The sequence below is a fragment of the Phoenix dactylifera genome, chromosome 12 (genome assembly GCF_009389715.1).
Source record: "Phoenix dactylifera cultivar Barhee BC4 chromosome 12, palm_55x_up_171113_PBpolish2nd_filt_p, whole genome shotgun sequence".
Lineage (NCBI taxonomy): Eukaryota > Viridiplantae > Streptophyta > Magnoliopsida > Arecales > Arecaceae > Phoenix > Phoenix dactylifera.
The window spans coordinates 6,295,866-6,310,109 of record NC_052403.1 but is presented as its reverse complement, the minus strand read 5'-3'; the positions used below and the strand labels follow the sequence as shown (position 1 = coordinate 6,310,109).

At 45.4% G+C, this 14,244-nt stretch overlaps 1 protein-coding gene across 1 annotated transcript; it reads right to left on the bottom strand.

The window, feature by feature from the left end:
* Nucleotides 1-7,676: 7,676 nt before the first annotated feature.
* On the bottom strand, nucleotides 7,677-13,187 carry LOC103696387 (glucuronokinase 1-like). The gene is made up of 6 exons (XM_008778002.4): nucleotides 12,877-13,187; nucleotides 11,976-12,125; nucleotides 10,645-10,833; nucleotides 10,342-10,458; nucleotides 8,924-9,084; nucleotides 7,677-8,025 (listed from the first exon to the last, which is right to left on the bottom strand). The coding sequence occupies exons 1-6, from the start codon at nucleotides 13,168-13,170 to the stop codon at nucleotides 7,782-7,784; spliced, it is 1,155 nt and encodes a 384-aa protein (XP_008776224.2). The 5' UTR covers nucleotides 13,171-13,187; the 3' UTR covers nucleotides 7,677-7,781.
* Between the last annotated feature and the right edge of the window lie 1,057 nt (nucleotides 13,188-14,244).

The window sequence follows — 14,244 nt, the reverse complement described above, 5'->3', positions numbered from 1 at the left end:
GTTGTGCGAGTGTGAAGGGAGGAGGTTAAGAAATGGCCTCTACGGGGGAGGGAAGACCGGCGAAGCCACCGCAGGGGAAGGAGGGGGGATCGGGTAACCCTTTTCCGGGCGGTGCTGCGAAGACCCCGTCGTGGGCCGATGTGACGAGGGGGATGTCGAGACGACCGGCTTGGACCAACCACCGGATCTCTGCACGGGAGCTGGCGTCGCTTCAGAGGCGTTTCACTGAGGTTGTGGAGATCCCGGAGGAGGAGTTGGAGGGGACCAGGGCAATTTGGCGGAGCTCGACAGTGTTAGTGCGAAGCTTGGGGAGGAGCGTACCGGCGGAGTGGGTGGCGAAGGAGTTCCGGAGAGTGGGGAAACTGGATTATGATGTGGAATGTTTTCCCCTGTTGGAAGGCTTTGTGGCGGCGAGGTTTGCGACGGAACAGGATCGGGAAGCTGCTCTGCTGAATGGTCCCTGGACAGTAGCTGGTCAATTGCTTGCCGTGGAGCGTTGGCGTCCAAACTTTGTGCCGGGTGCGGATGGAGTGGGGAGAGTGGTAGTCTGGCTCCGGCTACCGGGGTTACCGCTGGACTATTGGAAGCCAACCACCATTCTTCGGATTGCAGCGGCGGCGGGCAACCCATTAGCAGTGGACGGCATCACGGAACAGGGTCGACGGTTCGGATATGCCAGGGTGAAGGTGGAGGTGGACTGCTCAGCCCCTCTCAAACCGGGAACCTTCGTTATGGGCCGATCGTCTGGGAGTGGGGCGAGTTTCTGGCAGGGGTTCGTTTATGAGAACCTGCCAGCCCCGTGCACCATCTGTGGGAGAGTTGGTCATGTTGGGGGGGATTGCAGAATGTCCGCCCCAGCGACAATGGAGGAGGAGGAAGAAAAGAGACGACGGAAGGGGAAAATGCCAGCTGAGGGCGTAATCCCGGAGCAAGTGGATGTGGAGGTAGCTGTGCCAGAGGAGCAACCGGTTTTCGGCCCCTGGTTGGTGACGAATAGGATTTGGCAGCAGCGGCCAGCCAAGCCGGCCGTGAGGAAGAAGGTGGCGGACGAGTCGGTGGTGAGCCAGGACCCAGTTCCGACACCTCTGCACACAGATCCGGTTTCAAAGGGTGACAAGCCGATTACGATTGTCTCTCCGATAGACCTTGAGGGCTGGCAGAAACCCTCAAAGGTTGCACGGAGGAAAACGCCGGAGAAGGATGTGGCGTTGGCTGGAGCGGGCACAAGCGGAGGGGAAGGGCTGAGTCAACTCAGTGTGTGCACCGAGCTGGGCGCCAAATCAAGCTCCAGGCCGGTTGTGGGTGGGCTCAAACCGTTATCGGGCCGGGTCGTTGAGGGGCCCAAAAACATTCCTGCGGGGCGCGCGGGCGGACCGGGCCTCAGCCCACGGAAGCGGTCGAGGAGCCCTATTAAGCTCCCGGTACTGGGACCGGCTCGCTCCGCGGGGTTCTTCTCAGGATCTACCGGGCCGATGAGGGGGCAGGTGGGGGGTAATCGCCGGAGGAGCAAGAGCTCCCCCCCGCCACTGTCGGCGACACGCGGTAGACCTCCCCGGGCGGAGCTGGTGTGCCGAGAGGCCGGTCATCTACCGGTCACCGGGGGAGTGAAGGCTTTGGGCAAGGCGCGGCTGTTCCGGGTGGCATCGGCGGCGGCCTCCTTGTCGGAGTTGGGGGCTGCGGCGGCGGCATCGGAATCGAGCGGCGGATCGGTGGTGGAGGGGAATGGTGCGGCGGGGGGGGCTGCAGGTGTCGGTGCCAGCCACTGTGTGCTCATCCCGTCGGAACCCCTTCAACCGATGAACAGTGTGCCAGGCTATGTGGCACAGAGCCAGATTGTTACAGCTATGGAGGGGATTACAAGGCGTCCCGGGGATTCAATTACTGCTTTGGAGGAGGGAGGGCATCAGAGGAGGTTGGAGGTGGCGGGGGAATCCGGTGCCACAGCGTGCCATTTGGCACAGACCAATAGTGAAGCTCACAACATGGTATTGGCCCAGATTATGAATGCTGTTAAGGGAGGGTCTACAACTGAGGAGGTGAGCACAGGCGAGATGATTGTGGAAGATTCTTGTAGGTGTGGCCCCGGGGAGCTGGGTTGCGCCAATCCACCTAGTGATTTATGAAGATTCTACTTTGGAATTGTCGTGGTGCGGGGAAACCTTCCTTTGCCCCGGCTTTTCGCAGGTTGATGCTCCAGCACAACCCGGATATTTGTGTTTTATTGGAGACTCGGTTATCTGGTAGAAGTTTAGAGAAGGCAAGGAGGGCCGTGCCGAGGTCATGGGGTTTCTACGCAGTGGATTCTCAAGGTCTTTCAGGAGGTATCATTGTTACATGGGCTCAGAATGATTATAGAATTGACATTTTCAATGTGTGTACTCAAGAGGTAATCTTGGTTATCTCGGATGGCAACCGGAGGCCATGGGTCTTTGCAGCGGTATATGCTAGCACAGACTATAGGGAGAGGAGGATTTTGTGGGAGGAGGCATCTCTATTGATCAGCCAGGGCCAACCGATGTTAGTAGCAGGGGACTTCAATTGCATTACCAACTCTCAGGAGAAGATGGGGGGTAAGGCCTTCACCTTTAAAAGGAAAGTCAAAGAGTTTCGGGATTTCCTTGACTTGAATGGATTGGTTGACTTGGGCTACTCTGGCCCGAGGTTTACCTGGTGTAATAATCAACAGGGGCAGGCCCGAGTTTGGGAGAGACTGGACAGAGTTTGTGCGACGGCAGGATGGGTTCAGTGCTTTCCAGATTATCACGTCAGACATTTGCCGAGGATTGCATCGGACCATTGCCCATTACTAGTGAGTATGGATACATTTACTCCGGTTCGCCCCCCGTTTAGATTTGAGAAGATCTGGCTCTGCTACCCTCGGTCGTGGGAGATGGTTAGGGAGGCGTGGAGTTTGCCCGTCCGGGGAGATGCCATGTACCGTGTTTTCCGGAGGTTGGAGTTGACCTCTAGACGGTTGAGGAGGTGGAACCGTGAGGAGGTGGGGAATATTTTTAGGAGGATAGAGGATTTGGAGGAGGTCATATCCAGATTACAGTCTCAGGAGGTGCAGAGTGGAGGCTTATCGGAGGGGGAGTTGGGGGAGCTCAGGTCACACTTGGCTCTACATGATTCGCTTCTTAGACAGCAGGAGATTTTTTGGAGACAGAAGTCAAGGGTTCAGTGGATTCAGGAAGGGGATCGGAACACCAGATTCTTTCATCAGTCTACAGTGATTAGGAGGCATCAGAATAGGATCAAGGCTATCAAGGGTGAGGATGGGCAGATGATGGAGGACCCGGACACGATACAGAGGATTTTGGAGAGTTTCTTCAGAGTTAGATGGACAGAGCAGACACAGGTTGGGAGTCTAGTGGATATCCCGAGGCCTCAGATCCAGGTGTCGGATGAGGAGACTGCTGCATTGAGCAGGCCGGTATCAGAGAGGGAGATCAGGGAGTCAGTTTGGTCTCTTCAAGGGGAAAAGGCTCCAGGGCCGGATGGTTTTCCTCCAGTGTTTTTCAGGAGGTATTGGTCGATTGTGGGACAGGAGGTGACAGAGGCTATTCAGCAGTTCTTTAGTACAGCTATGATGTCGAGGGATTGGCAGAGGACATTTATCACACTGATACCTAAACGACAGGATGCTACTGAGCCGGGGCATTTTCGGCCGATCAGTTTGTGCTCGACTTTGTACAAGGCTACGACGAAGATACTTGCAGTCAGATTGAGGGACATTCTTCCGAGGTTGATCAGTCTGGAGCAGGGAGCCTTTTTGGGTGGGCGGAGTATTACAGATAATGTGCTTATTGCTCAGGAGTTTATGTTTGATCTTCGTAGGGCCCCGATGAGGAGGAGCCTGATGGGGATTAAGCTTGACATGGAGCGGGCTTATGACAGGGTGAGATGGGATTTTTTGCAGCAGTCTTTGCAGGGGTTTGGGTTTCCCGAGATTTGGATTAGTTGGGTGATGAGTTGTGTGCGGTGTCCCTCCTTCGCCATCCTGGTGAACGGCACTCCATCCCGCTTCTTTGAGTCTAGCCGAGGGTTGCGCCAGGGTTGCCCTCTTTCTCCTTTGCTCTTCACGGTGTGCGCAGATGCGCTCTCCAGGCTTCTTAGACATGCTACATCCACACAGGAGTTAGAGGCCTATAGGCCGGCAGAGGGGCAGTGTCGATCTCTCACATTCTTTATGCTGATGATTGTTTATTGTTGGCTCGGTCGACTCCGCAGGCCGCGCAGGTCATCTATAGGATTCTGTGTGTCTACTGCGCAGTGTCAGGGCAGTGTGTTAATTTGTCCAAATCAGCAATATGTTTCAGTCCGAAGACGAGAGTGGCAGCGAAGCATTCCATTCTGGAGATTTTGGGGGTGGGGGAGCAGGTGGGCATATTGACATACTTGGGGATCCCGATCTCAGGGCAGCGGCTTCGCAGTAGGGACCTTACCTTTTTGGAGCTTAGTATCAGACAGAGACTGGAGGGCTGGCAGAGACTCACACTGTCGATGATGGGGAGGATCACCTTGGTTCGGTCAGTTCTCTCGGCGATTCCGACTTACTTCCTCTCTAACTCTCTTATCCCTATGGAGGTCCTGAGGACTATTGAGCAGCTCTTTAGGGACTTCATCTGGGGGGGGAGTGGTGGCAGAGGCGGTATACATCTGGTTGCATGGGAGGTGGTGTGCCAGCCGACCAGGGCTGGAGGATTGGGATTGCAGTCCATGGTGGTGAGACGGGAGGCGTTAGCGGCACTTCATGTAGCTAGATTCATGCTAGAGCCTGACAGTTTGTGGTCTTCATTGATGAGGGCCAAATATGGGGCCCTAGCTCCGGGGATTCGGGCAGGACGACACCATTCGCCGGTCTGGAGGGAGATGTGTGCCAGAGCTGTGCAGGTGCTTCCGGAGATTACATGGTCTATTGGGGATGGTCGGTCGATAGATGTTCTGGCGGACAGATGGGTGACTGAGCAGCCGATTAGTCTTCTGCCGACTCTGGTGGACTCGGCGAGATTGGTTGGATGCAGAGTTTGTGACTTATATGACCAGGCTGGGGGTCAGTGGAGGGAGGGGCTGGTTCGGGAGACTTTTGGAGAGCAGCTGGCAGAGGCGATTCTGGCTTTACCGGCTCTTTTGCGGGAGGAGTCAGATAGGCTAGTGTGGAGGCCGTCGGGACGGACGCGGGTCCGAGCTAGAGATCTTCTTCCCCTATTCAGGAGGGAGTCCGGTCGGCAGATAGAGGGAGGTTGGATTTGGAGGTTGCGGGTTCACCCGCGTGTGGCTTTGTTCATCTGGAAGGTGGCGTGGGGTTGCCTACCTTCCAGAAGCGTACTTGTTCGAAGAGGAGTACGGATCTCGCAGTGGTGCATGGTGTGTACGGAGGTGGAGGAGACTATTGATCATGTTCTTGTGCAGTGCCCGAGGGCTAGAGAGATCTGGAGTAGATCGCCGGTTCCCCTGCCCCAGTCGGTGGAGTCGGCTCAGGCCTTGATTTCTTTATTGAGAGGATCTATGCGGAGCCCCAGCTTGTGGGAGGAGGGTATTCTTAGAGCATATCTGGCTTACCATATCTGGTTGGACAGGAATGCTGGCATTTTTGAGGGTCGGAGGATTTCATCGAGGATGGTGGTTGATAGAGCTCTATTACAGGTTGGGGAGGTCACGGCAGCCTCAGCGGTATTCACTAGTGAGATGGCTAGGGACATCTGGGGCACTTCACCCGCTTTTACAGCGCCCAGGTTCGCCCTCGTCTCTTGGGTGCCCCCACCCCTTGGTCATCTCAAAGTGAATTTCGATGGGAGCATGATGATGGATGGTGTATTTGGAGGGGTTGGATTTGTGATCAGAGACTCCTGGGGTAGGATGGTGGCAGCAGGGGGTCAGCGCACGATGGGTCTCTCAGTTGTTGGGGCTGAGCTTCGAGCTGCATGGGAGGGTTTGTCTTTTGCGAAGAGAGTCCTTGGTGCCGAGTGGGTGCTACTGGAGGGGGATTCCTCTGTGGTGGTTGATTGGATCCGAGGTGTGGATAGATATGGGGATGGTCATCCCCTCATTAGAGAGATTCGGAGACTGGCTCAGGAGTTCGGTGGCTTCCAGGTAGCCCACGTATATCGGGAGGCGAACAGGGCAGCAGACTGGGTCGCCTCCTTCGTCGCACGACACTCTGGGGAGTTCCTTTGGACATCTGTAGGAGAGATTTCTTCAGATTTGTACTCTTTACTTTATCGTGATCTGGCAGGATGTACTCACTTTAGAGCTATATAATTTGCCGTTTTGACCAAAAAAAAAAAAAAAAAAAAAAAAAAGATATAAAAGATGCGGCCCTGATTCTTTGAAAGCGTAGACGTCGGCAAGCGTGTTCCGTGTACGTTAAGTTTCCTCGTAGATTAGACCGCTAATTTGCTTCATGCCAGCACGACGGATCAGACGTCCAATGGTGGGCTTCGTGATGTCCTCACGCCATTCCCCAACCCTTTTTTTTTTTTTTTTTTTGATTAAGACCGACAAATCAGGCAATTCAAATCTTGAACACACCCATTAAAATCAAAAAACAAAATATCACAGAATGTTCTAGGCAAATCCTCTCTTCAGATCCATAAGTTGCTACCAGAGTAATTGGCAGCATAAGTGGCCACCTAGTTTGCAGCACTGTTGGCCTTCCGGAAGACGTGCTTAGCCTGAAAGGCCATTTCGTCCCCGCTCATCGACCAAATGTTTCGAAGTAGAGAGTGGTCCCATTTCTCCAACCCCTTCCCTAGCCACATTGCGAGTCGCTGCGAATGGAAAAAGAAAAAAGAAAAGTAGAAATCAATGGAATCGAATATAATAGATGATCAAAGAAACTACAAATCAAGAACCCTAAATTTTGGGATGGTCGGATCGATGATGCAGCTAGGAGGGAAAGCAGGGTTAATCTAGTTTTTTTCTTTCTAGTGGCATTTCTGAAAATTTTGGAATAGATTGGTGGGTGTGAGGCATCACTAAGAGGATAAGAAAAGCCAACTTGCGCACAAAAATGAGAAATTAGGCTCTATTTTAAAACGCTGCAATTGTAAAATTTTTTACGGATATACTTTAAATTATTTGGCATCTAGTATTATTGAAAATCAAATGCATCTCAACAAGTTGGATCCATGATAAAGATGGAGAAAGAACCTCCACCTAAATGCATATAAGAAGTAAAAGCTTACCATTCCTCTTGAACTTGGATTAACTCAGAGTTTTTTGTAAATAATAAATTCATCACATAGCATATTTACCAGTGAAAGAAATGTTTAATATATTATAGCTTTGAATGGCATAATTTTCTGCATAAGAATTAAAAAAAAGAGGTAATGATGTTCTCAATTTAAATAAGATGAATTTGGCTGCTACAATTCTTGGAGTAGACCAAACCTTGCAGCTGCATATAGCCTATGACATGTGGTAGTTGAGTCTACAATATAGCTGCATCTTTTATTTTGAGAGAGAGAGAGAGAGACCCATGCTATAATTATGCCAAAATCCTTTTGAGGGGTGTGACCACCATGGCAAGCCCCATCTAGCTGCCTTGGGCCTAACCTACATCTCCAATTCTTTTCATTTTCTTTATCATATAAGAATTGAAAACAATATAAACAGAACTATTACTATGCAAGATGGACAAAAACAAAACTCTTAATCCTCCTCCAAGCAAACAAAACTGTAACCCATCATGTAAAAGATAATCGATAAATGACTCAAGATTTCATGGTGGTTCTGCTGGTCAATAATAGAGAGAATATCAACAAGCTCCAGACATTTTATTAGCTAGATAAAGCTTTCATGTCTTCATCATTAAGAACAGGTGGAACAACGATGGCCTGCTGTAGAATAAAACCAGCTTTTTTGCAAGCCTCTTCAAGAAGCTTAGCTTGATCGGGTCCATCAGGGCAAAATGCAACCACAGCTCCTCCACTGCCAGTAAACTTGGATGCAGCACCAACACTCCTGGCAACTTCAATCATCTGGATGTTTAGAGAACCCAGGACGTCATCTCCAAACATTTGCCTGAGTAACGCAATACAAATAAATCACTAAAGTGAGAAAATATAATCCTTGACTAAACAACCTTAAATTGGCAGTCACTGTACCACATAACAACAGGCAAGATTAAACCATATGAGCAGCTGCAAAAAGCCAGTAGATTACAGAAAATGTGTTAAACTCCCACTTATGATTCATCCATTGCTCTTTAAGTACTTTTCTAGCCAACATGGAAATTCCAGAACTTCAATTGTCCATCAATTAATAATTTACCTTTATGAGTTATGACTACATTTTAAGGCAGAGTAACCAGAAGAAGTAAACACCACCACACATGTAACAAATCCATAGAATACATGGGAGAGCCCCAATGTTTCCATCAGAAATGAAAATAAGAACACCACACATTTAACAAATCCATAGCTATGATGGAGAACAGAAGCCTATAACTATTTGTTCCTAATATAAATTCTAGGTTTTTATTGCATCAGTGACATTTCTTCTAGATATTGAACCAAAGAGAACTTTTTCCAGGATTAAGATCCCCCTCCCCCTTTCCCTCCATAAACTTCTACTGATTCTTCTCCTAAGAGCATATAGTCATGCATGGCATCTCATAGCAATCTGTATGCCACTAATGTCTCTCTTCATGACCAACAGATAGAGTTAAAAAAGGAGGATAGAGCTGTTACTAGCAATGAAGAAAACCTATAGGTTTTTTTTTAGCATCATACAGAAGATTATATCAGGCAAACATTTGATGATATTTTATTTTAAACATGTGGATTAAAGTATTTCTATGCAATGAATTACAAGTAGTTATGAAGCTTATAGAGATAACATAACCACGGTAAAGCTGAGATATGCTGTAAAGGAAGAATATATCAGTCATACACCTCGTCAAAATATTAGTTTTACTTGCCTCCGAAGCTCAAAGTTTCGGTTCATTAGGTCTGCAAGTTTGATATAATTCTTTTCAAGTAGAGCCTTGCGACCCTCTACAGCTAACCGTGCAACTTCTTCCATCAATGATATTATAAACTTATCACCCTCCAGCCACCTTTGCCGAACAGTGCTGTGCACCTACATACAAGAGAGCAATGACTATCAATCAAAGAAACTGTGCCCTGACAAGTACTTGAATCAGGCAGGTTTAGATGTGTTGTATGGCAATTTCACCAGCAAGATTTATTAGATGACTGCATAATGCCCTGAAAGTGCCATATAATTTTACTATAACAAAAGGAGCGAGGTGTGTGACAGCCTTTCAGTAAAGGAGATTGAAAAGTTATATCTCGAAACAGACAAGGAATTCCAAAGAGATTCTAATTATAATTAATCCTTTTTCTATAAGAACTCATAGCTCCAAGAATCCCAAACATTTACAGAATTATAAGAACAACAAACAAGCTTTTTCTCATCAGACTGGTGTTGGCTATCAAGCACAACTCTAAAGTAAGCTCTACAGACAAATCAAGAAGATTTGGACATTTCATATCAATTCATTTACTTGTTTAAGCCATATTATTTAACATTTTGACTCTAGTAGATTAAACTAATATGTTACTTCTTTCTTATCGTTTAATTCTGCATTTGGTGTTCCTTTTCTTTTTTGGGCAAAACAGCAATTCCACCCATTTCGTTGATTCAATTATCTATAAGTGAAATTGAAGAATATTGGGTGATGTTATGTTGCTAACAGGAAAAAGTTGAAAAGGTAAAAAGGTAAGATGCAATGGAGTAAAATAAAAATGTAAGATGCAATGGAGTAAAAATCATAAATTTGATAAATTATACTGAGAAAATAAACAATCATTTTCTTAATTCTAGGAATGCTCTATATGTTTAGGACCTAGGTGAATACTCAATTTTGTAGTATTAATACCTGTTTTATTTCAGATAACATCACTGAACAATCACGTCGCTATATATCCAACTGCACTCAAAATGAATATGAACCGCTTCAGCATATGGCCACCAGGCATATGTATCCAGTGTTTTTTTGTTTTTTCTTTATGATTCTGAATATATATATATATATATATATATATATATATATATATATATATATATATATGTATGTATGTATGTATGTATATGTATATAAATACACATATATCATTTATTATGATCATATATATCCTTAAGTGCCCATCTCACTGAAACCTGCTTTCCACCACCCACTTGACATTGGATCTGATAACTAAGACACACATAGTCTTTGCATGTTTGCCTATTAAAGAAACACGGTTAACAAGTTGAAAAATGTTGTCTCTGATACATAGAAAAAATACAGATGTGACTTTGTTTAAGGACAAGAATAGATTATGCAAGACCAACCTTTCCAGAATCACTTGGATTTTCGGCATAGATGAGATGCAGTGGGGGGAGAAGACTAATATCCATGGGTGTATACATGCCATGCCCCGATTTATCCATATATTCCTTGCTAAAGTCCTGCAGAGTCAATTTTGAAAATGATCATTAGTGAATAGAAACACAAAAGCAGGCAATAACCACATAGAAAGATGTGTCTAAGCAAACACATCCATTACAGTCATAGTGGTCTTGTTTCTGTGTGATACACACGTTCATGCACTTGCTTCAATATCTTTCTCCTTCAAACTTTGTAATATTACATACCATGTAGACAAGGCCTCCATAGACCTGTGCAACTCGGTCTTGAAGACCAGCAACAATTCCAAGCTCCTTTTCTGCACTAAGAATCAGCCCAGGTCTGATTTCAACTTTTACAAGGTGTCTAATTCCGTAGAAGTCAAGGAGGCAGTTTAAGGCAGCGCAAACAATGGCACTTGAACCTGAAAGTCCTGTCTGAAAATGCCAAAATAATACATGCTTTTTAATCAACCGATGAAAGAATTTTATCAACAATTACAAGACAATTGCACATTCTTGTGATAACAAAAAAAGCCTTAATTAGTTGAGTATTTCTTCATGTAATGCTTCTGGATAGGCAAATGCTCTTGGCATTTTGTTTTGCGTGATATATCAAATATTGTGTAATTTTAAGTGAGACTGAGAATATATTATGAAACCGTTGTGGATCGGGCCTTGTAGACTGCAATAAGCAAATGAAAAGTGGAGGTTTAGCATTGATAACAAATATCAACAAACTCTATAACTCCTAGCTTAATAAACTTGGGAATTTACTTGCCCTAAATTAAGGGATCACCCAGCTCGAAGTAAGAAGGATCACTTGACTCTCTGATTATCTTTGAGACCTCTCTGACTTTGATAACAACAACAGGGAATAATTTTCCAAGAACCATAAAATATTTATGGGCAAGAACATTCACTAGGGCCAAGAGGCCCTAATGAGCCTAGATACTATCTACAAGAATCACATAGGTGGCTTCAACAGGAACCAGTTTCATCCCTTGAACTCTATTATCCTTTTCATTTTCCTTTTTGGGTCTATTCGGTCATGGTGATGTTTAAACTCTTAGAAAATCTTTACGATTATATCAATCTCAAAATGCAGGTAGCTAGGAAGACTTTTATTTAAAGGACATCCAATCTAGATGTTGACACATAACAAACATGCTCCTATCATGTGGGACTGATTAACCAACAATCGAACAACACTAAATTTACTATATCTTGAAGTAAATATTTTTCATTTAGAAAGATGGATGCTGCATGATGTCTAGTGGACTTTTGTGCACAGAACGTAAACACAAAATGCTCTGATATCTTTTGCGAATATCACCGATGATCATACCAATAAATCAAAAGAAATACACTATAATTATTGCATAATGGATGGTGCACTTCTTAGTTATCAGAATAATGCAACTAAACTTGTAAGCTTGGAGCATAATTAATACAGGCTCCGATATTACTTGACAAATTTCACCAGCTGTCATATTAACAGAGCAAACGAAACACATAAGCTTCAAAAGGTATTCAAAGTCTATTTTGCAAATATAAATGAGGTTTACTCAAGGCTTCACCTGGCGAGGAATATTGGTGTCGTAAGACAGGGTGAAATTTCCTTCTTTTAACTTTATATTATTATCGGTGCAGTGCTTGTAGAAAACTTTACAAATTGCCATAAGCAAGCGAACACCTCCATAATATCCCTCACTTTGTAAGCGATGGACCTGAGATATAGATAACAAAAACATGTATCAAATACAATAAAGAAAGTTAGTAGAATAGAGAAAATGATATGCTTACCAATCCAATCATCAAAATTCAATGAAAATATTCATGCATGTTAAATAGACCAATTGTCAACAAATATAAAAAATAAACGACAATCCACCTGACCATATCGCAATGTTACTGTTAAATTGTATTATCCTAATTTTGCACAATATAAACAAAGAAAATGAATTATCAAATTTCATTGCTATTGAAAAGTTAATACTTTCATAATTTTAAGTATGGTAAACATGGCATTCCCAAGATGGTGTCTCTATTCTAAGCTACTGTCCTACCTCTACAACATGCATATCAATAAGCTATGAGGCTATCGATCGTTTAACTTTAGAAATATAGAACATAGCTCATGTCCTTCCTTTTCCTTTTTTTCCTTCCTTTTGCGAGATAAAAATGTAATATTTTTTTACACATTTTTTTCTTTGCGCTCCAGGAATCCTTCCTGATAAGATGTTTGCTCCTCTAATTATAAGGAAGGGAGGCTAGCTTTCTTGCAAAACAGAATTCAATCAGGCCCAAGATTCCAATTTATCTAACATAAATTGAGAATTAGATTGCTGGATTCGTCCATAAGCACGAATCTAACCCATCCGATTTACACGCAAAACCGACAATGATCTACTTACAAAAGACCAGGAAGGATCAAGAAGATCGGAGAGAGAGAGAGAGAGAGAGAGAGAGAGAAGAGACCAGATGGTGGATGGAGGTGAAGGAGACGAGATCGTGGATGGGGTGGGGGCGGATGACGAGATCCTCGGAGGGCTCCAACCGGACGGAGGCCCAGAAATTTCCGAGCGAGAAGGAGATGGTACGGCCGAAGTAGACGTCGCTGGGGTTCCCGAGGAGCCCTACCCGGGCGCACACTTTGTGCTCGATCGTTCCCTCCTCCTGGGCCCCCATCTCCGCCACCGCCGCCACCTTGGTCCGCTTCCTCCCGCGAGCGCGGTGGCAACAGCCGTCGTCGTCGTCGTCCGGTTCCCGCATCGTCGCTGGCCGCCCCTTCTATAAAAAACGGAAAAAACCCGTAGTGGGTCCCGCAGCTACCAAATTGATTTGCCTTCCCAAAATGGGTTCCAATTGATTGGATCTGATCTGGACGTGAATCGGTAGCGGGATCCGAAACCGTTAGGCTGCAATCGATTAGGCAATTAATTCTGATTAAGATTCGATATTTAGAAGGCCTTCAGACTAGAGCCCTCGTATCTGGGTCAGAATGAAATTGGATTAGTGATGATGAGATTATATTTAGCTTGGATTTGATTGGATTATTGCTTCGGATCACCTAAATCTGGATCCGATCCTAGTTGGCTGGCCCGACCATCTTGGCAATGAGATAAACGTTTGCTTTCTGTACCGCCACCTGGACTCATTAAATTAAGCTATAATTAGCTTAGCTCCATGATCCCCACCTCCCTTCTATGGACAGGTCATTGGTCCGACCACGTCCACCAGCTGCTCAACGATGGATACAACAGAACAGAGGCATGAAGGAAATGGAGCAATACGCGCATAATCCCGTTCATATTTGGATTAATTCATCAGATCTTATCCAGTTAAAAATTTCATCTGTCTATGAGGTTTGATTAAGCATCAAAAGTTTCATTTGGATACACTTTAGTTTATTTTTTTAAGTCCAGCAAATTCTGGACGGAGTCCTAATAGCAATCCCAAGACGGAGTCCTAATAGCAATCCCAAGCTCGACATGCTAAAGGCGTATGACAGACCAGTGAAATCTAAGAGTCACTTCTCACCAAATAATATTGAATACGGTGTTAAAATTTGTAAACAAAAGACAATAACACCAATCCATGCTCATATATATCTACACCTCCATCTACTCCCCCTTCGCTCATTCCTTGCCTCCATCCCTTCCACCACTCCGTCCCCCCTCAACTGCCTCTTTCTTATCTTGCCCCTGCCTGTCTTCCAAACATGAAAGGTCGAGCCTCCAACAACAACAACTCTAACTCTAATGCAACTTAATTATAGAATTCCAAACAAGCCCAAAATATAAGAATACTTGAAACAATCTCCTAAAGTTTTTCCTTAATTTGGCA